This window comes from Pongo abelii, chromosome 20 (assembly GCF_028885655.2).
Source record: "Pongo abelii isolate AG06213 chromosome 20, NHGRI_mPonAbe1-v2.0_pri, whole genome shotgun sequence".
Lineage (NCBI taxonomy): Eukaryota > Metazoa > Chordata > Mammalia > Primates > Hominidae > Pongo > Pongo abelii.
In genome coordinates, this window is record NC_072005.2 from 703,358 (window position 1) to 731,082 (window position 27,725).

Below are 27,725 nucleotides of genomic sequence, written 5' to 3' on the forward strand. Positions count from 1 at the left end.
TAAGGCCAGGAGTTTGAGACCAGCCTGAGCAATATAGCAAGACCTTGTCTCTATAGAAATACAAAAATTAGCCGAGCGTGGTGGTGCCTGCCTGTGGTCTGAGTGGCTCAGGAGGCTGAGGTGGGAGGTGGAGGCTGCAGTGAGCCAGGGTCTCACCACTGCACTTCAGCCTGAGTGACAGAGCGAGACCCTGTCTCTAAATAGGGCAGCCCAAGGCCGGGGCGGAGGGAGCAGGAGAAGGCAGGGAGGGGCCAGGAGGGTGCTGGGGGGCCCTGGGGGGCTGTGGCCAAGGGAGGGTCATGCTCAGATGTCTGTGAAAAACCCCCCACCCCACCCCACCCAGCTGCTGAGCGGGGAAGGGTCTGGCAGGAGGGGCGGCTGGGGGACCTGGAGGTGGCTTGGCTCCACGCGCTCTGTGCCTCGGTTTCCCCTTCTCTGAAGCAGGTGGTGCTGGGAAGGGGAGACGATGGGCCCAGCCTTGGTAATTAGGGGTCCGCACCTTCCATCCCCCACAGCAGGAAGTGGACAGAGGGGAGGGGACCCCCTCAGGGAAAGACCCCCAGGCCTGCCCTGCGGCCCCGCATTTTCTCGGGATCGCACTGAAAAAGCAAGTTCATTTAACGTGTGTTTATTAGGCAACTGCTGTGTGCCCGATTTTGGATGCTGGCAACAAGATAAGAATTCCACGTGTTCCAGGGCAGACAAACGAGAGACAAATGCGTGAATCCACACAGCTGGGGGGGCCAAGGGGGGCTGTGAGCCAGAAACCCCGTGAGGCCGGTGGTCGGTAAAGGTGGATGGGAGCAGAGCATCTGCGGAGGTGATATCGGTCCTGGGAGGACGGGGGCTCCCCTCTAGGGAGGGAATGACCACAGGGGACCCAGACGAAGGGAAGGGGCTGAGAAGGCCTTGCAGACGAGAGGAACAGCCGGGGCGAAGGCGGCTGGTCGGGGCTGATGGGGGCGGTGGGGGTCTCAGCGGAGGGGCACCTTCAGAACCTCACACCCGACCCCTCCCGTGATCAGAGCAGACTCCAGGGAGGTCAGACGGCGTGGAGGGGAGGGCGGGCCGCTTATCTCGGCCCTCAGCCCCCGGGGAGGGAGTTTCTGGAGATTTTGCCCAATCTCCAGCCTGGGTTTATGGCTCCTGTGGGTGTGTGGTGGGCGGCTGATTTCAGAGCTTTCTGGTCGACGGCCCCCTTTCAGAGGGGCCGGGTTTCAGCCACAGAACCCAGGTGAGAACCAAGGCCTGGGTTTGCCATGGGGTGTGCTGTGCTGTGTCCCAGCAGTTCAACCCAGGATCTGGCCCACAAGGGGGGTCTGGACACCGCCATGGGCAGCCTGGACACCGTCCCCTGCTCTCCCATCCCTGGGGCCTCGGCCAGCTGGCCAGGGCGGGGCGCCCCCCGCAGGGGAGCGGAACCGGGGGCCAGAGACCCATAAAGCCCAGGCGGCCTTTTCTACTGGCTTTGTTGCTGGCTGCCCACAGCAACGGCCATTAGAGCTGCCTCCCCGCCAGCAGCTGGGGCCCCCGCAGGTCCTCCCTTTACTGCCATGCATCAGTGCCCCGGCCCCACGGGGGTCTGACTGTGCCTCGCCACCGGCCCGGTTCACCCACCATTTGGCCTGGGAGTTAATGGCTCCCCCCTCCAACCCCAACCTTGGCTGGCTGTACATGGGGCAGCTGATTGCTGCCTGGCGACTTGGTTTCCCCATCTGGGATGTGAGGGTAGCTGGGGCACCAGGTGCTTGGGGTAAAGCTGCTGTGTTTTCTCACACACTCTCCTTGAGAGATGGGGAAACTGAGGCAGGAGGTGCGGTGAGGTTTCTTGTAGGGGCTGTGCTGGGGAAGGGGGGTCCAGGCAGGGTAGACCCCCCAATACCGGGTCAGAATCTCAGAGGAGACGATCTTCCGCTCACCCTGGAAGGGCCCAAGGTGTGCTGGCCTCTACCTGCGCATCTTAGCAGGGGGGCTGCATAAGGAAGGACCTCAAACCGCAGGCGTAAAACAAACGAAACCTGTTCTGCCTGCGTCCTGGAGCCCAGAGTCCAAAATCGAGGTGTCCGCAGGGCTGTGCTCCCTCCAGGGGCTGCAGGAGGAGCCTTCCGCCTCGCCCAGCTCCTGGGGGCTCCGGGAGTCCCTTGGCGTGTGGCCGGCCTCTGTCTCTGTGTGACCGTCTCCGTGTCTAAGGACCCAGCCCCTGGATGTAGGGCCCACTGGCCTTCACTGTGACTTTTTCTCAATTTGATCACATCTGCAAAGGCCCTTTTTCCAAATAACATCTCGTTCTGAGGTTCTGGGCAGATGTGAATTTGGGTGGGGGGTGGCGTTCACCCCAGGACAGCCCCAGCGGTAAAGTCCTCCCCATTCCAGTACCTGCTGCCTCAGGCATTTCCCTGGCAAGCTCATCCCGTCCCCCTCTCCGCTCTGTCCCCCTCTCCGCCCTGCCTGACTCACTTTTGCAGCTGAGAAAATCAAGATTCAAGTAATGAGCATTTATTAGGCAACTGCTGTGTGCTCGGCCGATTCCAGACTCTGGGAACAAAACAGACTAAACCCCAGATAGACTCCTAGATCCGTGACTCAGTGATGGACGGGGTCTCGGAGGAAGAGCGTGGAGGGGAGGGGGCGGGAGCCGGGCCGGGGTCAGAGGACGAGGCCGGGCGTGTGGCCGTGTGTGCGTGCCTGTGCTCATGGGACCCACCGGCCCGGCCCGGCCAGCCGGGTCTACCTGCGGGCCCCACACCCCTCAGGCAGCTGAAGGGGAAAGGGCCTCCCCGGCCACCATAAATCAGCACAGGAATGCAGGCTGGCCAGTCTGGCGCTGGCCGGGGTGGGGCGGAGACAAAGACCAGGCAGCTGGACCTCGGGCAGCCTCGACCACCCAGGGCAGAGGTCAGGACTCCTGGCTGCCCGCCCCCAGCCCCTTCCCGGAAGGCCTCACTGGGCCTCCAATACACAGACGGGGAAACTGAGGCCCAGAGAGGGGCAGGACGGCTGCAGGGTGATGGGGCCCTTGGCCGGCCTCCCCAGCACCTGGGATGTCCCCGCAGCAGGCGCCGGGTGTGGGTCTCCTTCCTGGGCCCTAATGACGGTCATCCCAGCTGAGGCCTAATTGGTGGTTTTAAGGCTCCCCACTGCCCAGCCAGCCACATTCCCCCGAGCTTAATTGGCAGCCTGGTATTTGTCGCAGCTCCTCCTCGGCAAATTGGCCCCCGCCTGAACTCCGCTTTCTAATTATCCCTGCCGGCTTTCCCCCACCCTGCCCGCCAGAACCTGTGGGCGGGGAGTGCTGGGGGACCTCCTGGCCCCTTGTACCCCAGACGGAGCCTCTTTCCCCTCTGGAAGACGGGGCCTGGTGATCTCCTTCCTCCCCAGCCACCACCCCAGCAGGCAGAGGCAGTCGGTGGCTCATTTCATAGCTGGAGGCCGAGACTCCAGGCTCCAGGTGTGGGGAAGCCAGCAGGAGGCAGGAGGACCGGGATGGGAAGCAGGACAGGGCTCTGGGCCGAGTCCCTGACAGCCCCCAGGCTCTGGTCCCACACTCACCACTATGCCTCAGTTTCCTCATCTGCAAAGCAGAGCCAGTTCTCGGAGCAAATGCGCTCCTGTCCGACCCTCAGGCCAGCCCCAGGAGGCATGCTGGTGATTTTTTGCAGCGATTTGCTGTGTGAACTCAGGCAGGCACTGTCGTAGGGTAAATTGTGTCCCCCAAAGAAAAGGTGGAGGGTGGTGGCTCCCGCCTGTGACCCCAGCACTTTGAGAAGGTAACATGTGAGGATCGAGGGAGCCCAGGAGTTCAAGACCAGCCTGGGCAACATAGAAAGACCCATCTCTACAAGAGAAAATGTAAAAACTTAGCCGGGTGTGATGGCGAGTGCCTGTGGTCCCAGCCACTTGGGCAGCTGAGGCAGGAGGATCCCTTGAGCCCAGGAGGTTGAGGCTGCAGTGAGCTATGATTGCGCCACTGCACTCCAGGCTGGGCGACAGAGTGAGACCCCGTCTCTAAAAACAAACAAAAAAAGACTTTGGGAGGCTGTGGCAGGCGGATCACTTGAGGTCAGGAGTTCAAGACCAGCCTCGCCGAATAGTGAAACCCTGTCTCTACCCAAAAAATACAAAAATTAGCCGGGCGTGGTGGCAGGTGCCTGTAATCCCAGCTACTCAGGAGGCTGAGGGGAGGAGAATTGCTTGAGCCTGGGAGACCGAGGTTGCAGCGAGCCGAGATTGCGCCATTGCACTCCAGCCTGGGCGACAGAGCGAGACTCCATCTCAAAAAAAAAAAAAATAATTAAAATTAAAAAAAAAAAAAGAAATAGGCCGAGCGCAGTGGCTCACGCCCATAATCCCAGCACTTTAGGAGACTGAAGCAGTTGGATCACGAGGTCAGGAGACCATCCTGGCCAAATGGTGAAATTCCGTCTCTACTAAAAATACAAAAAAATTAGCCGGGTATGGTGGCGGTCACCTGTAGTCCCAGCTACTCAGAGAGGCTGAGGCAGGAGAATGGCGTGAACCCAGGAGGCGGAGCTTGCAGTGAGCCAAGATCGTGCCACTGCACTCCAGCCTGGGCAACACAGCAAGACTCCATCTCAAAATAAAAAAAAAGAAGAAGAAGAAAGAAAGAAAAAGAAAAGAAGAGGACAGGTTCAAGCACTGGATTCCCAGTACCTGTGACAGGACCTCATTTGGAAACGGGGGAACTTACTGACGTACAATCACGTGTTGACACTTTGGTCAACCTCAGACTGCAGATGGGATGGTGATCCCACAGGATTAGAATTCCATATTTCTAGTGGCTCACGCCTGTAATCCCAGCACTTTGGGAGGCCGAGGCGGGCAGATCACAAGGTCAGGAGATCGAGACCATCCTGGCGAACACGATGAAACCCCATCTCTACTAAAAATACAAAAAATTAGCCAGGTGTGGTGGTGGGCGCCTGTAGTTCCAGCTACTCAGGAGGCTGAGGCAGGAGAATGGCGTGACCTGGGAGGCGGAGCTTGCAGTGAGCCGAGATCGCGCCACCTCACTCCAGCCTGGGGACGGTGAGACTCCGTCTCAAAAAAAAAAAAAATTCCATATTTCTTGTGCACCTTTTGCACCTTTTCTGTATCCAGCTGTGTTAGACGCACAAACACTCACGCTCGTGTTGCCATTGCCTACAGGACCCAGGACGGCCACAGATTTGTAGCCCAGGAGCACTGGCTGGGCTGTGCCTGTGCCTGGGTGTGTGGGAGGCTCCACCCGTGAGGTGTGTGTGACTCACTCTTTGATGTTCACGCTGACGAAATCACCAACAGACACATTTATCAGGACGCATCCTGCATGAAGACAGAGGCAGAGGCTGGAGCGACGCGGCCACAAGCCCAGGAACCTGGAGCCCCCAGAAGCCCTGAGAGGCAGGAAGTTTCCTCCCTTGGAGACTTTGGAGGGAACGCAGCCCTGCAGACACCTTTTGTTTTGTTTTTGTTTTTAGAGACAGGGTTGCGTCCTGTCACCCAGGCTGGAGTGCAGTGGTGCGGTCTCAGCTCACTGCAGCCTCCACTGCCCAGGCTCAAGCAGTCCTCCCACCTCAGCCTCCCGAGTAGCCGGGACTGTAGGCATGCGCCACCCGACCTGGGTAACTTTTTGTTATCATAATGTAGAGATGGGGTCTCACTATGTTGCCCAGGCTGGTCTTGAATTCCCGGGCTCAAGAGATTCACCCGCCTCCCAAAGTGCTGGGATTACAGGTGTGAGCCGCCACCCTGAAGAGAAGTCGGTTTTGGACTTCCGGGCTCCAGGACTGCGGGAGAATAGATTTCTGTTGTTTTAAGCTGCAACGTGTGGCTGTAGGGAGTTAAGGATCGATTTGAGATGAGGTGGCCCTAAAACCAGCAGTCTGGTGTCCTGAGAAGAGGAGAGAGAGACGGGGAGACGGTCTTGTGGAGAGGGAGGCAGAGATTGGAGCGCTGCGGCCACACGCCAGGACGCACCTTGATCTGGGGTTCCCGGGCCCCTGGACCGGGAGAGGACACTGTCTTGTCCCAGGCCACCTGGTTTCTGGTGCCTCCTTGCAGACCCTCTGGGAAGCTCATTCACCGGCATTTCTGTCTCGCAGCCTTGTGGTTCTTCACCTGCCCAGCGGGGCCTCCGGCTCTGTTTTGGCTCTGGCAGCAGCTCGGGGGTCCTAGGGGTGGTGACGTCTGCTTCTGTCCTCCTGACCTGGCCTCCAGTGCAGGAGGGACATGGTTCCCACACCTGAGCTCTGGCACCAACTAACCCATCCCCTCTCCGCCCTCACAGCTCTACGAACTCGACGGGGACCCCAAGAGGAAGGAATTCCTGGATGACTTGTTCAGCTTCATGCAGAAGCGAGGTGAGCCCTCTGCCCCCACCCCCCTGGAGGGAGGTCACAGAAACAGGGCTGTAGGAGGGGCCCTACTGGCTCCAGGTATGTCGGGGAGGTAGTGAGCACCCCGTGGCTGGAGGCATCCAAGGCTCCTAACTCAGGAGGGACTTCAGGGGTGTCTTGGAGGGAAACACATCCTGCCATGGAGGTTTGATGCAGGAGGCATGCCTGTGAGTCTAAGGGGTAGGTCCCTTGGTGGGGGGCAGGGCAGTCTCAGGGCCCCAACCCAGAACAGACGGTCCAGGTCGTCTCCTTAGCATACAGGGTGCAGTGAAGTGGGGGTCCCCGCTGCTGGGTACTGGGTGAGTGGAGCCAGCCTCTGTGTTTAGGGAGTGGGGTCAGATCCGGGCTGGCCAGGTGGGTGCAGGTGCAGCAGGAAAGAAGCCCCCCACCCGGCCGCGAGATGGCTTAGAGTCTAATGATCTCATGGCGGCCGATGCGACGTTTGAGTCCTGGCCCCTCCCCTCCTCCCACGAGGGCCTCAGTTTCCCCATCTGTAAAAATGGACCACAAACAGTCCCTGCCCAAAACTCAGTGGCCAGCAGTTACCCCAGATGTGCTGAGTGCAGGGCTGCTGTTTACTGTGCGCACTTATTGGGCACCAATGGTATACCAGGCTCTGTGCCCCCTGAAGTCTCCTGGCCTGGGGAGGGCAGGTCTGGGCTGGTGTCCAGGTGGGGAAACTGAGGTCCAGACACAAGACAGACTCAGAGACGACCAAGGGTAGCAGGGGTGTCCCAGCGACCATTCCCAGGCCTCACCCCAGCTTAGAGCGACCACAGGGCAGAGAGTGCGGCAAGGGCTTCCATCTCGCCTCCAAGTCCTCGTCGGCCGGAGAGGGTCCTGGGAGCGTCTGCCGCCAGGTAGGAGCCACTCCAACCCCCTGGACACTCCTCTAGGGCAGGGAGCTAGCTCCGATCCCCACTGTTCAGACGCGGGAGGAGGCCTCGGGGCCCACAGAGGCAGGAAGGGGTGGAGCAGAGGGCTCTGTCCCCGCACTTGGGGCCGTCACAGGGGCCTGCTGTGTCCCAGCCTCCACCACCCCTCCCCTGGCTTCTATAAACACAGGCCCCAGACCCGCCACTGCCAGCCGCCCGGAAGGGAAGGAGAAGGAGGAGGGCTGTGGGCCCCCCGGCCCACACTGCCCAGTGGCCTCCGAGTTAACCCCTCCCGTGCTGGGAACAGAGGATCCAGACCTGGGACCTGGGCGGGGGCCTGTCCTGTGTTATCCTCCAAGCTCAGCCTTGACCAGGGCCCACTGCCCCCTGTGAGGCTGGACAGATCCTCCCCATAACCCTTTATCATCCTGTTCACATCTGCTCAGCCCTGACCACTCTGCTGTGGGGCTCCAAGCTTCTGGGTCCAAAGCCAACCCATTTTGCTGTTACCCGTGCCTGGTACAGTGTCTGGTGTCCTGGGGGTACTTAGAAAGCACGGTGAGGGCTGGGCGTGGTAGCTCACGCCTGTAATCCCAGCACTTTGGGAGGCCGAGGCAGGTGGATTACTTGAGGTCAGGAGTTTGAGACCAGCCTGGCCAACATGGTGAAACCCCGTCTCTACTAAAAATACAAAAATTGGCCAGGCGTAGTGGCAGGTGCCTGTAATCCCAGCTACTTGGGAGGTTGAAGCAGGAGAATTGCTTGAATCCAGGAGGCAGAGGTTGCAGTGAGCCGAGATCGTACCACTGCACTCCAGCCTGGGTGACAGAGCAAGACTCTATCTTTAAAAAAAAGAAAGCACAGTGAGGCTGGGTGAGGTGGCTCATGCCAGTAATCCTAATACCTTGGGAGGCCAAGGAGGGAGGATTTCTTGAGCCCGTGAGCTATGATGGCACCACTGCACTTCAGCCTGGGTGACAGAGTGAGCCCCTGTCTCAAACAAACAAAAAGCAAGCATGGTAGGCTGCTCATGAGTGTGGGTGAGATGGGGGCCCCTGGCACATGGGGCCGTGAGGGTTGGTGTCCAGCTTTACCTCCCTCTCCAAGCTGGGAACTCCTACAGGACAGGAGCGAACGAGCTCCTATGCATCCCTCAAAACCCAGCCTCAAAGCTCCCTCTTCCTTGCCTTCCTCCAGGAGCTTCATGCTCTGTAATGGGGACCCTTGGAGCTGAGAATCTGTCAGGTGAACCCGCCCATCACCCTAGACTCCACAATCTTCCTCTGCTTCACTCCAGAGAGAGGGAAACAATTTTTTTTTTTTCCTGTGTCACAAAGTAAAAACCTCTAACTAAATTTCTCAGAATTCTCTGGGGGCTAGAAGTGAGGGAGGGGTCCTGACCACACCCCCACCCCTCAGCAGCAGCAGCTGGACCACCTGACCTGCTGTTCCCTGACAACCTCCCCACCCTTCCTTATCTGGGCCCCTCGACGGGCCCTGATGATGCTCCCAGCTCCTTCTGTAAACATCCTCCTCCCGCCCGCCGCAGAGCCAGGGCGTGGCCCTGGGAACCAATCCTCTGCTGCTGATCCTTTTTTGAGACAGAGTTTTGCTTTTGTTGCTGAGGCTGGACTACAATGGCGGGGTCTCAGCTCTCTGCAACCTCCACCTCCCAGGTTCACGCCATTCTCCTGCCTCGGCCACCTGAGTAGCTGGGATTACAGGCGCCCGCCACCACGCCTGGCTAATTTTTGTATTTTTAGTAGAGATGGGGTTTCTCCATATTGGCCAGGCTGGTCTCGAACTCCTGACCTCGGGTGATCCGCCGGCCTTGGCCTCCCAAAGTGCTGGGATTACAGGCGTGAGCCACCGCGCCCGGCCTGATGCCGTTCCTTTTACTTTGCAAACTCTGAGGCCTAAACTGGTGTCCCAAGTGGGGCCGGGCGGAGGCTCTGGGCAGGTTTCCGGGCTGATCCTGCAGCTAAAACCCAGCGCGGCTCCTCTCGCTCAGGCTGTAAAGTGGGTTTCAGGTGGGGTCGGGTCTGAGGCTCATCTTCCTCCAACCCGGGGTCTCCTCCATTCACTGGGGGTTTTGCAACCTGGGAAGGGCCTGGAAGTGGCCGAGGGTGGTGGGAGGTGTTTCCGGAAGGTCAGGCACCGGGGGTCCCGGGGGTAGCAGGTGTTGCCCAGGCAGAGGGCCGGCCGCTCACTCAGGGCTGCACCCGCTCTCCAGCCAGTCACATCCCAGAACCTCGATGTCCACATCCCCATCCCTAACGGGGCGATGGGCGTCCCCTCCCACCGCATGGTGAGTGGGCAGCAGCTGTGGCCTGGGCCACCTGCCCTCACTGGTCTTCACTGAGCGCCCACTGTGTGCCGCTGGGTGCCGGGACCCCACGTAGGCAGAACATGGGGCGGGGGCCAGAGACAGTACACAATTGATCGCATAAGTGCAGAATTTCACTGACAGAACGAGAGGTTTAAGTGGAGGCTTGCCTACTGTCAGGCCAGGGAGCGGCTGGGCAGAGGTGGAGCTGACATCTGAAGCCAGAGGCTCCTGGTGCAGGGGCAGCCTGGGAGAGCCCTGGAGGGGGCAGGTAGGGCTGGAAGGGTGGGAAGGGGCCATGTCTGCAGCCGGCTCCAGGAGATGAGGTTGCAGGAAGCTGAGTCAGCCCAGCCCCCTCTTCTTCCTGGGCTAGCCCACCTACCGCCCTTCTCCTGTCTGGGCAAATCCTCCCCCTTTCCCACCCTAGGCCAGTCCACAGCCCTCCATTCTCCAAACTTGAAATTGGGTAAGCCAGGCTTTACCCCTTGCCTGCCTGAGGCTGCAGAGCCCATGTCAGTGTGGAGGGAACAGGCCTCTGGGAACACAGGCAGAGTTGTTTTGGCAGCTGCCGTGGTGTGTGGCGTGGAGAATGAATAACAAAGATCCGGGCGTCTCCCGCACGTCCCTCCTCTCAGTAACCCTCCTCCCGAGGGCTGCGCTGTCCCTAAGCCCAGGTTACTGGTGGATAAACCGAGGCAGAGCTGCCCCCTCGGCATCCTCTCGAGCAGCGGTTCCCAGCCTGGATGATCCTGCACCCACAGAGGGCCCTGGGCAACGTCTGGAGACATCTGTGGTTGTCACAGCTTGGGCGGGGGAGTGCTCCTGGCATGGAGAGGGCAGAGGCCAGGACACTCGGCTCCCTGCAGTGCCCAGGTGGCCCCCAACCTCCATCTCGCCCCTTCCCCCAGGGACACCTGTGAACCGCATCCCCATCATGGCCAAACAGGTCCTTGACCTGTTCATGCTGTACGTGCTGGTGACGGAGAAGGGTGGCCTCGTGGAGGTCATCAACAAGAAGCTGTGGCGCGAGATCACCAAGGGCCTCAACCTGCCCACGTCCATCACCAGTGCAGCCTTCACCCTGCGGACCCAGTGAGTGGCGGGCAGCTGTGCTGAGGTCGGGCCAGGGCACTCTGAGCAGCCAGTGCAAGGGGCCTGCAGAAGAGGGAGGGGGCTGTGGGCAGCTGCAGAGGAGGGGGCAGTGGGCAGCCGCAAAGGGCACAGGGCCACACCGTGTGTCCAGGGCCAGAGAGCATCAAGTAGGGGCGTGAGGACCACACAGGCTCTGGGGTTATGCAATCGGGCCATTGCAAGGAACAGCATTGAGACGGAGGGAACAGCACGGGCGAAGTCCCAGCAGCTCTGGGGGCTGCTGAGCAAGTCCAAGGGAGGAACCAGGGATGGTGGTGCCACAGTGGGGTTTACTTTGTACCAAAGGCCAAAGGGAGCCATAGGGGTGACCCGGGTGCCATCCTCTTCCCTCGTCCCACCCACAGATACATGAAGTACCTGTACCCCTACGAGTGTGAGAAGCGGGGCCTCAGTAACCCCAACGAGCTCCAGGCAGCCATAGACAGCAACCGACGGGAGGGCCGGCGCCAGAGCTTTGGGGGCTCCCTCTTTGCCTATTCGCCAGGCGGGGCACATGGCATGCTCTCCTCACCCAAGCTGCCCGTGTCCTCCCTGGGCCTGGCCGCAAGCACCAACGGCAGCTCCATCACCCCCGCCCCTAAGATCAAGAAAGGTAAGGGCCTGTATGGGGCCTGGGGCGTATTCCCAACTGAGCTTCAGCCTGGCTGCCTGACCTTGGGGGATACCTCTTCCCCTCTCTGGGTAACCAGGATGAAAAACCCTATAGTTGGCATGGAAAAGGGCTTCCAATCTACCAGTCCTCTGCCCATGGCAGACATTACCAATCCATCACCATGTTTCTAATCCCACACAGGTGGCAGGAAGACATTGCTAATCAATCTGTGTTTCCAGTCCTGGGGCCAAGGCAGACATTACTAATTGATCACTGTTTTTCCAATCTACACTGAGGCAGGCATCATCAGTTGATCAGCTTTCCCTCCCACTGAGCCTCTGAATCCTCCATAACACAGAGGTACCAACAGCACACACAGCAATGTTGCCTCAGTTTGCCTGTCTGAGTTCCCATTTCTCATCTGGGCAACATAGTGAGACCCCATCTCAAAAAAAAAAAATTAGCTGGGCGTGGCAGCATGCACCTGTGGTCCCAGCTACCCAGGAGGCTAAGGTGACCAGATTGGTTGAGCCCAGGAGGTCGAGGCTGTGGTGAACCGAGATTACACCACTGCACTACAGCCTGGGTAACAGTAGTGAGATCCAGTCTAAAAAAATTTTTTTAGGCCAGGCATGGTGGCTCACGCCTGTAATCCGAGCACTTTGGGAGGCTGAGGCAGGCTGATCGCTTGAGGTCAGGAGTTTGAAACCAGCCTGATCAATATGGTGAAACCCCATCTCTACTAAAAATACAAAAATTAGCCAGGTGTGGTGGCGCATGCCTGTAGTCCCACCTACTTGGGAGGCTGAGACAGGAGAATCACTTGAACCCAGGTGGCAGAAGTTGCGGTGAGCCAAGATCACGTCACTGCATTCCAGAATGAGACTCCGTGTCAAAAAAAAAAAAAATTAGCCGAGCGTGGTGGTGGGCGCCTGTAATCCCAGCTACTCAGGAGACTGAGGCAGAAGAATCACCTGAGCCTGAGAGGCAGAGGTTGCAGTGAGCTGAAATCGCACCACTGCCCTCCAGCCTAAGCAACAGAGCGAGACTCTGTCTCAAAGAAAAAAAAAAAAAAAGCTGGGCGCGGTGGCTCACACCTGTAATCCCAGCACTTTGGGAGGCCGAGGCGGGCGGATCACCTAAGGTCGGGAGTTCGGGACCAGCCTGGCCAACATGGAGAAACCCCGTCTCTACTAAAAATTCAAAATTAGCCGGGTGTGGTGGCGGGTACCTGTTTCCCAGCTGCTAGGGAGGCTAAGGCAGGAGAATCACTTGAACCCAGGAGGCAAAGGTTGCGGTGAGCTGAGATCGCACCATTGTACTCCAGCCTGGGCAACAGGAGTGAAACTCCGTCTCAAAGAAAAAGAAAAAAGAAGGTGCATGTTCCTGCCTTGAGTGGAAGGCAGGGCCCAGCCCCTCCTGGCCACCAATTCCCCTTCTTTCCTACCTAGAGGAGGACTCAGCCATCCCCATCACGGTCCCTGGCCGCCTGCCGGTCTCCCTGGCAGGCCACCCTGTGGTGGCAGCCCAGGCAGCAGCTGTGCAAGCAGCAGCCGCCCAAGCAGCTGTGGCCGCACAGGCAGCTGCCCTGGAACAGCTGCGGGAGAAGCTGGAGTCTGCAGAGCCTCCTGAGAAGAAGATGGCCCTGGTGGCTGATGAGCAGCAACGGCTGATGCAGCGGGCACTACAGCAGAACTTCCTGGCCATGGCGGCCCAGCTGCCCATGAGCATTCGGATCAACAGCCAAGGTACTGCCCTCATGCCCAGACCCGCTGTGCTTCCTGCGTGTGTCACACAGTGAGGGCCTTGGAGCCTACATATGTAAAGAGTGCCAACAAATCAATAAGGAAAAAAAAAAGGCCAGGTGCAGTGACTCACTCCTGTAATCCCAGCACTTTGGAAGGCCGAGGTGGGTAGATCACTTGAGGTCAGGAGTTCGAGATGAGCCTGGGCAACATGGTGAAACCCCATCCCTACTAAAAATACAAAAAATTAGCCGGGCATGGCAGTGTGCCCCCGTAGTCCCAGCTACTTGGGAGGCTGAGGCAGGAGAATCACTTAAACCGGGAGGTGGAGGTTGCAGTGAGCCGAGATAACGCCACTGCACTCCAGCCTGGGCAACAAGAGCGAAACTCCATCTCAAAAAAATAAATAAATAAAGTAAACTGGCTGGGCACAGTGGCTCATGCCTATAATCCCAGCACTTTGGGAGGCTGAAATGGGAGGATTGCTCGAGCCCAGGAATTTGAGATTAGCCTAAGCAACACAGTGAGACGCCATCTCTACAAAAGTTAGCTGGGCGTGGTGGCACGCTCCTGTAGCGCCAGCTACTCGGGAGGCTGTGGTGGGAGGATCACTTGAGCCCAGGAGGTCGAGGCTGCAGCGAGCCATGATTGCACCACTGCATTCCAGCCTGGGTGACAGAGCAAGACCTGGTCTCAAAAACAAGGTAAAAAAAACAAAGCAGAGTATGGACAAATACACTTATTCAACAAATAAATATTGAGCACCTACCGTGTGCACTGGTGATAGCATGAATGTGACAGACACTGTCTACACCTTGTAAAGCCAAAACCTAGTTGGCGAGACAGACAGAAAACAGAACATGTCACAGGTGTCTTTATGATCAGAAATGGCAGTTTTGGCCGGGCGCGGTGGCCCATGCCTGTAATTCCAGCACTTCGGGAGGCCGAGGCGGGCGGATCACCTGAGGCCAGGACTTCAAGACCAGCCTGGCCAACATGATGAAACCCCGTCTGTACTAAAAATAGAAAAATTAGCTGGGTGTGCTGGTGTGTGCCCATAGTCCCAGCTACTCGGGAGGCTGAGGCAGGAGAATTGCTTGAACCCTGGAGGTGGAGGTTGCAGTGAGCCGAGATCACGCCACTGCACTCCAGCCTGGGTGACAGAGTGAGACTCCGTCTCAAAAAAAAAAAAAAAGAAGAAAAAAAAAAGAAACTCATTTGTTCGGCCGGGCTCAGTGGCTCACGCCTGTAATCCCAGCACTTTGGGAGGCCGAGGCGGGTGTATCACGAGGTCAAGAGATCGAGACCATCCTGGCCAACATGGTGAAACCCCATCTCTACTAAAAATACAAAAAATTAGCCGGGCGTGGTGGCGGGTGCCTGTAGTCCCAGCTACTCAGGAGGCTGGGGCAGGAGAATGGCGTGAACCCGGGAGGCAGAGCTTGCAGTGAGCTGAGATCGTGCCACTGCACTCCAGCCTGGGCGACAGAGCGAGACTCCGTCTCAAAAACAAAAAGACAAAATGAAACTAATTTGTTCTTCTTCCGACAGCCTCTGAAAGCCGCCAGGACTCTGCTGTGAACCTGACGGGCACCAACGGCAGCAACAGCATCAGCATGTCAGTGGAGATCAACGGCATCATGTACACAGGTAGGACCCCTGAGGCCACGCCCTGCCTGGACCTCCCCTCTCCCGCTGTGAACTCAGGACCCTGAGTTGCGCCTGGTCCCACCTACTTGAACCCAGGTGTGCGGGCAAGCAGGGCACGGCCAGGGGCTTTGCGGGACAGTCAAGGCTGATGGAGAGGATACCATCGTTCACCCGGTGCCGTGCTCAGCCCAGAGTGGGTCATCCACAGATACATATTCGGCGTGACGTTGGATGGTTCACATTCCTGGTTTTTTGTTTTAATGAGACGAAGTCTTGCACAGACATGCACCAGCACACCTGGTTAATTTTTAATTTTTTTGTTGCTCTTTAAATTTTAAATTGCTTTGTTGCTCAGACCGGTCTTGAACTCTGGGCTCATGCAGTCTTCCTGCCTTGGCCTCCCAAAGTGCTGGGATTACAGGCGTGAGCCACCGCACCCAGCCAATCCCAGCATTTTCGGAGGCTGAGGACCAAAGAATGTATAAGCCCAGGGGTTAGAGACGTTGAGGCTGCAGCGAGCTGTGATGACACCACTGCACTCCAGCCTGGGCCACAGACCGAGACCCCGTCTCTTGAAAAAAAATTTAATGAATGTATTTTTTATTTTTTTTATTTTTAATTTGTAATTTTTGTGGGTACATAGTAGGTATATATATTTATGGGTTTTATGAGATGTTTTATACTGGCATCCAATGCCTAATAATCACATCAGGGTAAATGAGGTATCCAAAAAATTGAATCTAGGCTGGGTGCAGTGGCTCACGGCTATAGTCCAGCACTTTGGGAGGCTAACACGGGAGGATCACTTAAGCCCAGGAGTTCCAGACCAGCCTGCACAACATAGTGAGACCCCATCTCTCCTAAAAATACAAAAATCAGCTGGGCGTGGTGGCGGGCGCCCATAGTCCCAGCTACTCGGGAGGCTGAGTGGGGAGGATCACTTGAGCCCAGGAGGTGGAGGTTGCAGTGAGTCAAGATCACACCATTGCACTCCAGCCTGGGTGAAAGAGTGAGATCCTGTCCCTCTCTCTATATATATATCTATATATAGATATATCTATATCTCTATACATATATCTATATCTCTATACATATATCTATATATCTATATCTATATCTATATATCTATATCTATATCTATATATCTATATATATATCTATATCTATATATATCTATATCTATAGATTAGATATAGATTTATATGTATCTATATATAAATACATATATATTTTTATATCTATATCTATATAGATATGTATATATTGTTTGGTTTTTTTTTTTGAGATGGAGTCTTCCCTCTGTCACCCAGGCTGGAGTGCAGTGGCGCGAACTTGACTCACTGCAACCTGTGCCTCCTGGGTTCGAGTGATTCTCCTGCCTCAGCCTCCCCAAGTAGCTGGGACTACAGGCGTGTGCCACCACACCCAGCTAATTTTTTTTTTTTGTATTTTTAGTAGAGATGAGGTTTCACCATGTTGGCCAGGCTGGTCTCGGACTCTTGACCTCAGGTGATCTGCCTGCCTTGGCCTCCCAAAGTGCTGGGATTACAGGCATGAACCACTGCGCCCAGCCTATATATACATATTTTTTTAAATAAAATGAATTAAAAAGTTGCCGGGCATAGTAGGTCACACCTGTAATCCCAGCACTTTGGGAGGCTGATGTGGGTGGATCACGAGGTCAGGAGTTCAAGACCAGCCTGGTCAACATGGTGAAACCCCATCTCCCCTTTTAAAATACAAGAATTAGCGAAGTGTGCTGGTGTGTGCCTATAATCCCAGCTGCTTGGGAGGCTGAGGCAGGAGAATTGCTTGAACCCAGGAGGCGAAGGTTGCAGTGAGCCGAGATCATGCCACTGCACTCCAGCCTGCACAATGGAGCAAGACTTCGTCTCAGAGAAAGAAAAAAAAAAGAATTAAAAAATTTAATAAAAAAAGTGGAGTCAGAGCCAGGGGCAGTGGCTCACGCCTGTAATCCCAACACTTTGGGAGGCTAAGGAGAGAGGTTTGCTTGAGGCCAGCCTGGGCAACACAGAAGACCCCATCTCTACAAAAGAACATAAGTAAATGAATAGTTTTTCTTTTTTTTTTTTTTTTCTTTTGAGACAGTCTCACTCTGTTGCCCAGGCTGGAGTGCAATGGCGTGATCTCGGCTCCTGCAACCTCCGCCTCCCAGGTTCAAGCGATTCTCCTGTCTCAGCCTCCCGAGTAGCTGGGATTACAGGCGCCCATCACCGCACCCGACCGTAAATGAATAGTTTTTCTTAAGGTGGAATCAGGCTGATGGCTCATAGCAGCCACCAGGTGGCGCTGTCGACACAGAGCAGCCTTGTTGCAGGAGCCCTGGCTGTGCTCAGGAGACCTGAGCTGAGGTCAGTGGTGTCCTCACAGGTCCATAGATGGATTTTTGAGGGGTCTGTGCCCTTCTGAAATCAGATGTAAAACATGTGTACATTCATATTGAATCTTACAGGGGACAAGGCCAACTGTGTGCTAGGGGTCCCGCAACCCCACATCAACAAACCATGGGCATCAGAGTTCTCCCTGCAAGAGCTGTGTGCACGCTGATGTGCATGTGTGGATTAAATTCACGTGTGCGCTCATGTGCATCCATATATATGCACGTGTGTGATGTACGAGTGAGCAGACACAGTGGGGAAGTTTAAGCTGGGCTCACGTCTGTCATCCCAGCACTTTGGGAGTCAGAGGCAGGAGGCTTGTTTGAGGCCAGGAACTTGAGACCAGCCTGGGCAACATCTTGAGAGCCCATCTCTACAAAAAATAAAAAATTGCCAGCCACAGTGGCTCACGCCTGTCATTCCAGCACTCTGGGAGGCCGAGGTGGGTGGATCACCTGAGGTCAGGAGTTGGAGACCAGCCTGGCCAACATGGTGAAACTCCGTCTGTACTAAAAATACAAAAATTAGCCGGTGTGGTGGCAGGCGCCTGTAGTTAGTCCCAGCTACTCGGGAGGGTGAGACAGGAAAACCGCTTGAACCCAGGAGGCGGAGGTTGCAGTGAGCCAATATTGCACCACTGCACTCCAGCCTGGGCGACAGAGTGAGACACCATCTCAAAAAAAAACAAAAAAATAAAAAATTAGCCAGACGTGGTGGCACACCCCTGTGGTCTCAGCTACTCAGGAGGCTGAGCTAGGAGGATCACTTGAGCCCATGAGGTTGAGGCTGCAGTGAGCTCTGATGGCACCACTGCACTCCAGCCTGGGGGACAGAGTGAGAGAGAAGTTTATTCCCCGGAGCACCCCATTGGGTCTACCTTGTGGCCCGCCTCACATCTTCTTAAACCCTGCATGGCATGTGTCTTCTGTTCTTGCCTTAGGAGTTCTGTTTGCTCAGCCGCCGGCCCCCACGCCAACCTCTGCTCCCAACAAAGGAGGCGGCGGCGGCGGCGGCAGCAGCAACACAGGCAGCCGGGGAGGAAACACCGGAACCAGCAGTGGCCAAGCTGGGCCAGCGGGGCTGTCTGCACCCTCCACATCTACCTCAAATAACTCGTTGCCTTAACCGCATCACTCCCCACCCGCCACCCACCCTGGAGCCCGCCGGCCTGGGCAGGGGGTCCAGGTGGGCCACACGGGCCAGGATGGCGGAAGATACGGGTGGGGAGGGAAGATATCCAGAAAGGAGCCACAGCTGAAGCCAAAAAGAAGAGAAAAAAGATATATATATATATATATACGTATATATATAAAGAGAATTTAATAAAACGGGAAAACCAAGGAACACTTGAATTTCTCAGGTTTTGGACATTCAGAGAGATGAATTGTGAGAACAGCAAAGGAAATCCATCAGAAAAACAGAAAGAGGCAGACGTTTCCCGGGGCATTTCGGCAGCCCTGACAGACAGAAGGCTCTGGTGTCTGGTTTGGCCCCACAGCAGCGTGGGCTGATCCTGTTTACCTCATACATCCCTGCACTGTGTGTTTTCATTTTTGTCTGCTTTAGTTCTCTTTTATTTTCTATTCACCACATACTCACCACTCCCAGCTTCTCGTGTCCAGTGAAACCCCTGAACCAAGATCACTGAATTTTTTTTTTTTTTCTTGTTGCTTTGGGAAATTTTTTTTTCTCTGTAGGGTTTTTAAGAGGTTTCGGGGGTTTTGTTGTGTAAATATTCTATTTTATTCTTGGGGGATCAAACCTTAGGAAAAGGATATCTATATATCTATATAGCTATATATTTGTGTTCCTTCAGGGAAACTGGTCTTGAAAAAGCAAGAAAAAAAAGCAAAAAAAAAAAAAAACCTTTTTATTTTTCCCATGACCAATTTGGGTCCCTTTGTCCGTTTCTGGGGGTGTGTTGGGCAGCTGTGAGCCCAGCACATCGGATCCCTGGGGCTAGAGCCGCGGAGCCAATGAACTCAGGTGCTATGGGCCAGGCTGGGGCATAGGGTGCATGCTGGGTTTCCAGGGGCCAGGGGCCCCTGACAGTGTTTTGCTGACTGTGATATTCCACGATGCTTTTGCTTGTGCCGTGCTTATCTGCTAGGCTCTCGAGTCAGGGGCCTGGAAATCTTTTTTTTTTTTTTTTTTTTTGAGACGGAGTTTTGCTCTTGTCGCCCAGGCTGGAGTGCAGTGGTGCGATCTCGGCTCACCGCAACCTGCACCTTCCAGGTGCAAGCGATTCTCCTGCCTCAGCCTCCCGAGTAGCTGGGATTACAGGCGCCCGCCACCACGCCCGGTTAATTTTTGTATTTTTAGTAGAGATGGGGGTTTTGCCATGTTGGTCAGGCTGGTCTCGAACTCCTGACCTCAGGTGATTCGCCCGCCTTGGCCTCCCAAAGTGCTGGGATTACAGGCGTGAGCCCGGTCTAGAAATCTTATCTGAAAAGTAGCAAATGCTGGAAAAAGGGCCTGGGGGGCGGGGGTGGTTCTTGTCGCAGCCCCCAGGCTCCTGTCTCAGGGATGAATGTGGCGTCTCATTGGGATTCTTCTCTTGCCCGAAAGGGCTGCTTTTGGGGACTATCAATACTGGGGAGTGGGGGTGAAGCCGGACCTCGCTCAGGGTGAGGATTTCAGGGCCCCGGCATCCTGAACACCCCCCATACCCCAACATTCTCCTCGCTCTGTCCCTTCCTCTTCTCGCAACCCCTTTTGTGCTGGGGCTGCGAGCTCCCCAAGTTCTGCGGTGACTAAATCGAGGCCGAGAAAGGAGGCTGCCCCCCACCACCCTGTGGGTCAGTACCCCTCCCCTTGGCTTGGAGAAAGTGGGGTCACCGCAGCTGAGCTGGGGGGTTATTTTGGCTGGAGCTGCTGGAGCAGAAAGGCTGGGTCTGAAATGCCCGGCAGGGTCTGGGGACCTTATTGGACCCGCATGGTGTTGGGCGGGGCTGTCGTGTCCTGCACGGGAGCTCTGGGCTTGTATTTCTCTTGGGGTGCGGTGGGGATTAACTCAGCTATTCCCAGGGTAAGCCTGGGTCTCTAATTGGGCCCTGGGAGCCCTGTTAGGCCACCGGCATGGGGGCTCGGTGAGGAAGGGGACTCCCCAGCTCCCCCAACTCCCAACCACCTCCCCATTGCCTTGGAGACCCCTGGGGAGGGGGCTAGGGGGCTTCTGAGCCCCTGAGTCTAGGTTCACTTTCCTGTCGGGCTGTGGGAGGGGACTGTCACCTTCCTGTGTCTTTGGGGAGGGGACCCCACTTCCTTCTCAGATCTCAGGGCCGTGGACACACACCCCCTTTCCAGGAGGGGCTGGTGGGCATCTAGGTTTTCCTTGTCCCTTCCTGGGGCCAGCACCACAGCAGCACAGTCACCCCGGGAAGGGGGTGTCTTTTTGCCTCCAGACGCAATCGGGCCCCACTCGCAGAACCCAGAACCACCTGGACTCTGTCCGTGTCTGTCCCCCGGCCTCCAGGGCTCCTCTCCCGGGACCCCCGTCCCACACCTGGGCCCTGCGCCGGGGGAAGCGCCTGCTGCCTATCTCTGTCTACCTCAGGTCTGACTTTTGATGCCAAAATCTGAGCACCTGGGGTGCCTCTCCCCCTGCCTCCCGTGCACCAGGGTCTGCAGCAGCCACTGGGGCCTGGCTGCCTGCTGCATCTGGCGGCCCTGAACCCCCGGGGCCCCCGTGCACCTGCCCGCCTCGGAGCCTGGGGAGGGGCTGCGCAGGGCCGCGGGCTGGGTCGTCTCCCTCGAGCTGCGTGTGTGTGTTGGGAATCCTGCGTGTCGTGTCTGTGTGGGCGATCCGGCCTCCCGGCGGTGGGTGGACCTGGATTCTAACTCAGGGGACTTGGGCCTGCTGTTAACTCCGATGATTGTAGGGACAGGCGGGGTGGGTGGGGATTGGGTGTGAGGCTGGGTCCCGGTCCAGGAGAAGGAAGTCGCTGAAGGCAGTGGCCATGCTGGCTGTGGAAATGGGAGGCGGTTGCAGGGGGTCTGTGGGGCCCGGTCTTGGATACTCGGCAGGAAGCCGTGTCTCTGGAGGGTCCTCCCTGCCTCAGGTGGCCCCGTTCAACCCCAGCCGTGCCCATGTCCCGCCACCGCCTGTCGGTGGGGGTTTAAATTCGCGGTGGCTTTCTGGGGTGCAGCTCAGCACCCCCCCTTATGCAGACTGGGAGGGGGTCGGGCAGCCCCCTCAGCCACAAGGACCCTGGACAAGTTCGAATTCACTTGGGACCGTGGGGCCTAGCTGTGTACTGAGGGGACCCCACAGTCAAGGCCAAGGGGGGCTCCCCCTGCTCTGAGATGTTGGGGGACAGGCGGCTTCTGGAACCTTCCATGGGACCCGTAAGTGGCCGTCCAGACAGGTGGGAGGGTGGGTACGGGGCACTGGGGGCAGCTGGGGTCGTTGTTAAGGGTCACGCATCTGTACAGTCGAATTTCCTTTCTTTTATCATTTTTTACCCACCTTGTCCCTTTTTTCCCCTAATTGTGCTTTTGCATTTTTTTCTTGGCAAATGTAAACTCAGCCTTTCATTCATTACGTGTGAAATTTCAGTTTCTCTGGAGTTTGTCAGACAGCGTGGGAACCACGCCTGAAACTCAGGTAATAGGAGAAAAAAAAAAACTTAAAAAAATAAAAAAATATATAAAACTACTCTCTACCTCTGGCTGGGCCCAGCCTGTCTCGCCCTGGCCGCGGCAGGGTGACCTGTAACAATTTCAGTTTTTGCAGAACATTCAGGTATTAAAAGGAAAAAAAAAAAAAAAGACAAAAAGACCAAAAAAAAAAAAAAAGGTGTGATTTTGAAATTTAAAAGAACACTGAAAGTTTACATTTTATAATAACATTATTATGCAGATTGTATTTAAACTTCAGAAATATTTAAGACGATTGTAACCCTGTAAAGCTGATGAGATATTAAAACGAGACAAAACACTTCTGACTTTTAACAGAAAACACTGTGTCCTGTGGTGTTTTTTTTTCTTTTGGCGTCTCCCCAACCTCCAGCTCCACTCTACACCCCTGCCTAGCACAGCCAGGGGTGAGTGGAAGGGGGTGCTCTATCCCCCTCTGCCCTGTATCGCTCTAGGTCTGGTTCCGGGCGGCAGAGACAGCTACAAAAGCGGGGGTCTGGCCAGGTGCGGTGGCTCACACCTGTTATCCCAGCACTTTGGGAGGCCTAGGAGGGCGGATCACCTGAGGTCAGGAGTTTGAGACCAGCCTGACCAACATGGAGAACCCCATCTCCACTAAAAATACAAAAATTAGCCAGGTATGGTGGTGAATGCTTGTAATCCCAACTACTCTGGAGGCTGAGGCAGGAGAATTGCTTGAACCCGGGAGGCGGAGGTTGCAGTGAGCAGAGATTACGCCACTGCACTCCTTGGAGATCGCGCCATTGCACTCCAGCCTGGGCAACAAGAGCAAGACTCTGTCTCAAAAAAAAAAAAAAGAAAGAAAGAAAAAAGGCCACGCGCGGTGGCTCATGCCTGTAAACCCAGCACTTTGGGAGGCCAAGGCGGGCCAATCGCCTGAGGTCGGGAGTTTGAGACCACCCTGACCATGGTGAAACCCCATGTCTACTAAAAATACAAAATTAGCCAGGCGTGGTGGCACATGCCTGTGATCCCAGCTACTCCAGAGGCTGAGGCAGAATTACTTGAACCCAGGAGGCGGAGGTTGCAGTGAGCTAAGATTGTGCCACTGCACTCCAGCCTGGGCGACAAGAGGGAAACTCCATCAAAAAAAAAAAAAAAAAAAGCAGGGGTACTCAGCCAGGGTCTGTGCCCCAAGGGGGACCCTGGTCCATGTCTGGGGGCATTTGTGGTTGTCACGACTGGGGGGCGCTCCTGGTGTGGAGTGGGTGGAGGCCGGGGATGCTGCTCAGCATCCTGCAGTGCCCAGGACAGCCCCACCGCAGAGAACAATCTGGCACCCAGCATCCACAGTGCAGGAGTTGGGAAACTCTGCCTTCATTACTTAAGGTGGGGTAAAATCAGTCCTGTCCCTGCCCACAGCAGACACCAGGATAAGCTCCCGATGAGGCAGACGGTGTAAACCCGGGGGACCCCAGCTCCTGGGACTCGCCTCCTCTCTCCCTCCCTACTCAGGGCGTGGATTTCAGTGTGTGCAGCCTCCTGGGACCCCAGCAGGGCAGAGGATCATGGGATGCAGAGTCTGTAGGGGGTCCATGGAATCCCCTAACCCAAGGGGCCTTAACCAGGGTGATTCCGCCCCCAGGGGACCCTGGTCCATGTCTGGGGACATCTGTGGTTGTCACACCTGGGGGGAGCTCCTGACATGGAGTGGGTGAAGTCCAGGGACGCTGCTCAGCACCCTGAGTGCCCAGAACAGCCCCACCCCAGAGAAGGATCCGGACCCAAGGTCCACAGGGCGGAGGGGAGCTCCTGGAGGCCGCTCTGGGCACCTCTGTGCCTCGCTGAGAGCCCGACACCAATCCCGTTTTAGGGATTTGGGATGACAGGTCTGGCAGGGCCAGTGTGTGCACCCCCAGCCACCTGCCGGCGAGCCTGACCCCTCACCTCCTGGAGGCCTCCTGCCTCAACAGGGCACTGCATGCGGGCGCCCCTGGCGTTATCTGACCGGAGCTCCCAGGGCAAGTGGCCCGGTCCAGCCTTAGGGCCTTCACACAGCTGTTCCACCGCCAGGAACAGCCCTCTCCCCCTTTGCTCTGACAGACTTCTTTCCATCCTCTGCAGCCGACACACAGTCCCCGCCTGCCCACGACAGGAGGGTGTGGCCCCTCCGGTGGGAGGCACAGGTCTCCCCCGTCCTCTGCCCACTGCACAGCCCAGATGGAGGCCCTTGTGCCGAGCGGGACACCCTGTTCCCGAGCCCCCCATGGGTTTGCCCTCCTTCACCTCCTAGGCGACCCCAGGAACCAGCCCACTGGTGAAGCCGCCTGGAGCTGAGGCCTCTGGGGTTCAGGGGCGTCCTGGTGGCTGGGGGAGGGAACTTGTCCAGCGCTGGCCACATTTTCACCTTTTCCCTTACAACACCACGCGGGTCCTAGGAAACAAGACCGAGGGCCAGATTCGGTCCCTGGACAGCCAGTTTGCAGCCCCCAGACCCAGTACATAGTAAAGGGACTCAGGTGGGGTCGGAGGTTCACACCTGTAATCCCAGCACTCAGAGGCTGGAGCGGGAGGATGGATAGAGCCCAGGAGTTTGAGACCAGCCTGGGCAACATAGGGAGACCCCATTTCTACCAGAAATTAAAAAAAAAAAAAAAAAGCTGGGTATGGTGGCTGCGGTGAACAGTGATCATGCCATTGTACTCCAGCCTGGGCAACAGCAAGACCCTGTCTCTCTCTCTCTCTCTCTTTTTTTTTTTTTTTGAGACAGAGTCTCGCTCTTTCTCCTAGGCTGGAGTGCAGTGGTGCGTTCTCGGCTCACTCCAACCTCTGCCTCCCAGGTTCAAGCGATTCTCCTGCCTCAGCCACCCGAGTAGCTGGGAGTATAGGCACACGCCACCACACCCGGCTAATTTTTGTATTGTTAGTAGAGACAGGGTTTCACCATGTTGGCCAGGATGGCCTCAACATCCTGACCTCGTGATTTGCCCGCCTCGGCCTCCCAAAGTGCTGGGATTACAGGCGTGAGCCACTGTGCCTGGCCTTTTTTTTTTTTTTTGAGTCAGGGTCTCACTGTGTCAACCAGGCTGGAGTGCAATGGCACAGTCTTGGCTCATTACAACCTCTGCCTCCTGGGTTCAAGCGATTCTCCCAACTCAGCCTCCCAGGGAGCTGGGATTACAGGCACGCGCCACCATGCCTGTAATTTTTGTGCTTTTAGTAGCAACGGGTTTTCACCATGTTGGCCAGGCTGGTCTCGAACTCCTGACCTCAAATGATACACCCACCTTGGCCACACAGGACCAGCTGGGACCCTGTCTCTTAAAAATAATAAAAGGCCAGGCACGGTGGCTTACGCCTGTTATCCTAGCACTTTGGGAGGCCAAGGTGGGTGGATTGCCTGAGCTCGGGAGTTCGAGACCAGTCTGGGCAACATGGTGAAACCCTGTCTCTACTAAAATAAAAAAAATTAGCCGGGCGTGGTGGTGTGCACCTGTAGTCCCAGCTTCTTGGGAGGCTGAGGCAGAAGAATTGCTAGAATCTGGGAGGCAGAGGCTGCAGTGAGCTGAGATTGACCCACTGCACTCCAGCCTGGGTGACAGAGCAAGACTCCATCTCTAAAAACATTAATTAGGCCGGGCACGGTGACTCACGCCTGTAATCCCAGCACTTTGGGAGGCCGAGGCGGGCGGATCACGAGGTCAGGAGATCGAGACCAGCCTGGCCAATATGGTGAAACCCTGTCTCTACTAAAAATACAAAAAATTAGCTGGGCGTGGTGGCGGGCGCCTGTAGTCCCAGCTACTCTGGGAGGCTGAGGCAGGAGAATGGCGTGAACCCAGAGGCGGAACTTGCAGTGAGTCGAGATCACTCCACTGCACTCCAGCCTGGGCGACAGAGCGAGACTTCGTCTCTAAAAACATTAACTAATTAATTAATTAAAAATTAAAAAATAAAAGGCCTCTCGCTCTTAGCCCACAGACCCAAAGAAAGTGGTATTGCAACGTTTTCCCAGGAAATTGTTTCCTGGGCCGCCTAACCCACTGTCCACCCTCCCATTGCTCACGCCCAGGGGAAGTGACTGGAGGAGGGTCAGCGTGGCTGGAGGTGGACAGGCCCAGACTCAGCTGCCCGGCCTCCCGCGTACCATCCTGGCCGAGGCTGGCCGGGACACGTCCTTCCCCTGGGCTGTGTTGGAGGTGAGGGACCAAAAACCCCCCCACACCTGTCCCAGCCGGTTGGTTCCCGAAACCCACGTTAGACCCTGGCCCCGGAAGGGAAATGGCATTTCCACTCCAGCCAGAAATGAGTCTGCTGAACCCTGGGTCCCAGGGATGGAGTCCCACTCACTGTCTGGAGGGGCCTGCCGGCCCCAGGGAGAGGAGGGAAGAACCCTGGGAAAGCCCCCACCCCAAACTGGATCGTCAGGCCCTGCTTGTTCACCCGCAGCTGAGGGCCTCAGAGGCCGAGAGTCAGGGAGGGGGTGCACCTCTCAGTTCCCCAGCCTGGGAGGGAGGGACTCAGCCCCCACCCCTCCCCAGCCAGCGGGGGACTCAGCCCCCCACCCCTCCCCAGCCAGGGAGGGACTCTGCCCCCACCTCCTCCCCAGGCCCCCACCTCCTCCCCAGCCAGGGAGGGACTCAGCCCCAACCTCTCCCTAGCCAGGGAGGGACTCAGCCCCCACCTCCTCCCCAGGCCCCCACCTCCTCCCCAGCCAGCGGGGGGGGGGACTCAGCCCCCCACCCCTCCCCAGCCAGGGACGTACTCAGCCCCCTACCTCCTCCCCAGCCCAAGAAGGGCCCAGCCACCCCCTAGTCTCTCAGAGCCCAGCCGCCTCCCTGGGCCGCCTGCTAGATGCTTGCTAGGAGAGCGGGAGGCTCCCGGAGGTGAAGCTCAAACCCTCCTCTGATAGCAGATTTTCGGAGCCAGCCAAGAGCCCAGCCTGGAGAGGCAGCAGCTGAGACGCTTCCAAAAGCAGAGGGCTACCAGAGCCGGCTGCTGCTCTCCCCACTGGCATAGGTAATGATGGGGCTGCCGCGGGACGGCCGGAGCTGCTGGATTGGTCTGTGGGGCCAGGACCGGGGCAGCCAAGCCGACTGGCGTCTGGCCGGGTTCGTCAGTGCCTGCAAACTGGCGGTGCTCCATAAATGTGCAGGGGATGCAGAATGAGGGCCTTACACCCCGAGGGGAACGTTCATGCCTCTGTGCCTCAGTTTCCCCTTCTTGGCTAACCCCCTTCACAACTTCCAGCTGGCACCAACGAGATCCGGCCGCCGGGTGGTCTGGAGACACCCCCAAAGTGTGGCTTCTGTCCCCCTGCCCCAACACAATTGGTCTGTCCTCATTCCAGGAACCAGGCTGGGGGCGGGGTGACCTCTGACCTTACACTGCAGCCTGGCCTGGCCACGTCCCCAGGGAGGGGAGGAGGGGAGGAAGGCCTGGCTCGGGCTGGGCCGCAGCAGGAGGCCTGTGAGAAGGTGGAGACTGTAGTGCATCGACTTCCTGCTGCCCCTGCCCTCTCCCTGCAGCAGCAGCCCACACCTGCCCCGTCTGCTGGGTGTCCTGAGACCCGGGAATTTAAAAACTTCCAGGCTGGGCCAGGCGGTGGCTCATGCCTGTAATCCCAGCACCTTGGGAAGTGGAGGAAGGAGGATGGTTTCAACCCAGGAGTTCAAGACCAGCCTGGGTAACACGGCGAGAGCCCCTATCTACAAAAATTAAAATGTTAGTCAGGTCTGGTGGTGTGCACCTGTGGTCCCGGGAGGCTGAGGTGGGTGGATCGCTTGAGCCCTGGAGGTTGAGGCTGCAGTGAGCTATGATGGTGCCACTGCACTCCAGCCTGGGCAACAGGGCCAGACTCTGTAAGAAAAACTAAAAATGAGCCAAGCACGGTGGCTCACGCCTGTAATCCCAGCACTTTGGGAGGCTGAGGCGGGCAGATCATCAGGTCAGGAGTTTGAGACCAGCCTGGCCAACATGGTGAAACCCCGTC

General features: G+C 56.8%; 1 protein-coding gene and 1 long non-coding RNA gene across 8 annotated transcripts in view; one reads left to right on the forward strand and one right to left on the reverse strand.

The window, feature by feature from the left end:
- Nucleotides 1-18,486, forward strand: part of ARID3A (AT-rich interaction domain 3A) — a 47,068-nt gene extending 28,582 nt beyond the window's left edge. For 4 of the 7 annotated variants that reach the window (XM_024238184.3, XM_024238183.3, XM_024238185.3 and 1 more), the window contains exons 4-9: nucleotides 6,287-6,359; nucleotides 10,505-10,688; nucleotides 11,093-11,340; nucleotides 12,792-13,088; nucleotides 14,637-14,735; nucleotides 18,075-18,486. In XM_024238184.3, the coding sequence (XP_024093952.2) occupies nucleotides 6,287-6,359; nucleotides 10,505-10,688; nucleotides 11,093-11,340; nucleotides 12,792-13,088; nucleotides 14,637-14,735; nucleotides 18,075-18,259 (1,086 nt within the window). In that variant the 3' untranslated portion in view covers nucleotides 18,260-18,486. Of the gene's footprint in view, nucleotides 1-6,286; nucleotides 6,360-10,504; nucleotides 10,689-11,092; nucleotides 11,341-12,791; nucleotides 13,089-14,636; nucleotides 14,736-16,844; nucleotides 17,535-18,074 lie in introns of those variants that run through there. The other 3 variants (XM_063719239.1, XM_024238186.3, XM_063719240.1) reach the window with 3 other exon arrangements.
- Nucleotides 1-27,725, reverse strand: part of LOC134760677 (uncharacterized) — a 129,340-nt gene that overhangs the window by 60,429 nt on the left and 41,186 nt on the right. The gene's annotated exons all lie outside the window — the stretch shown is intronic.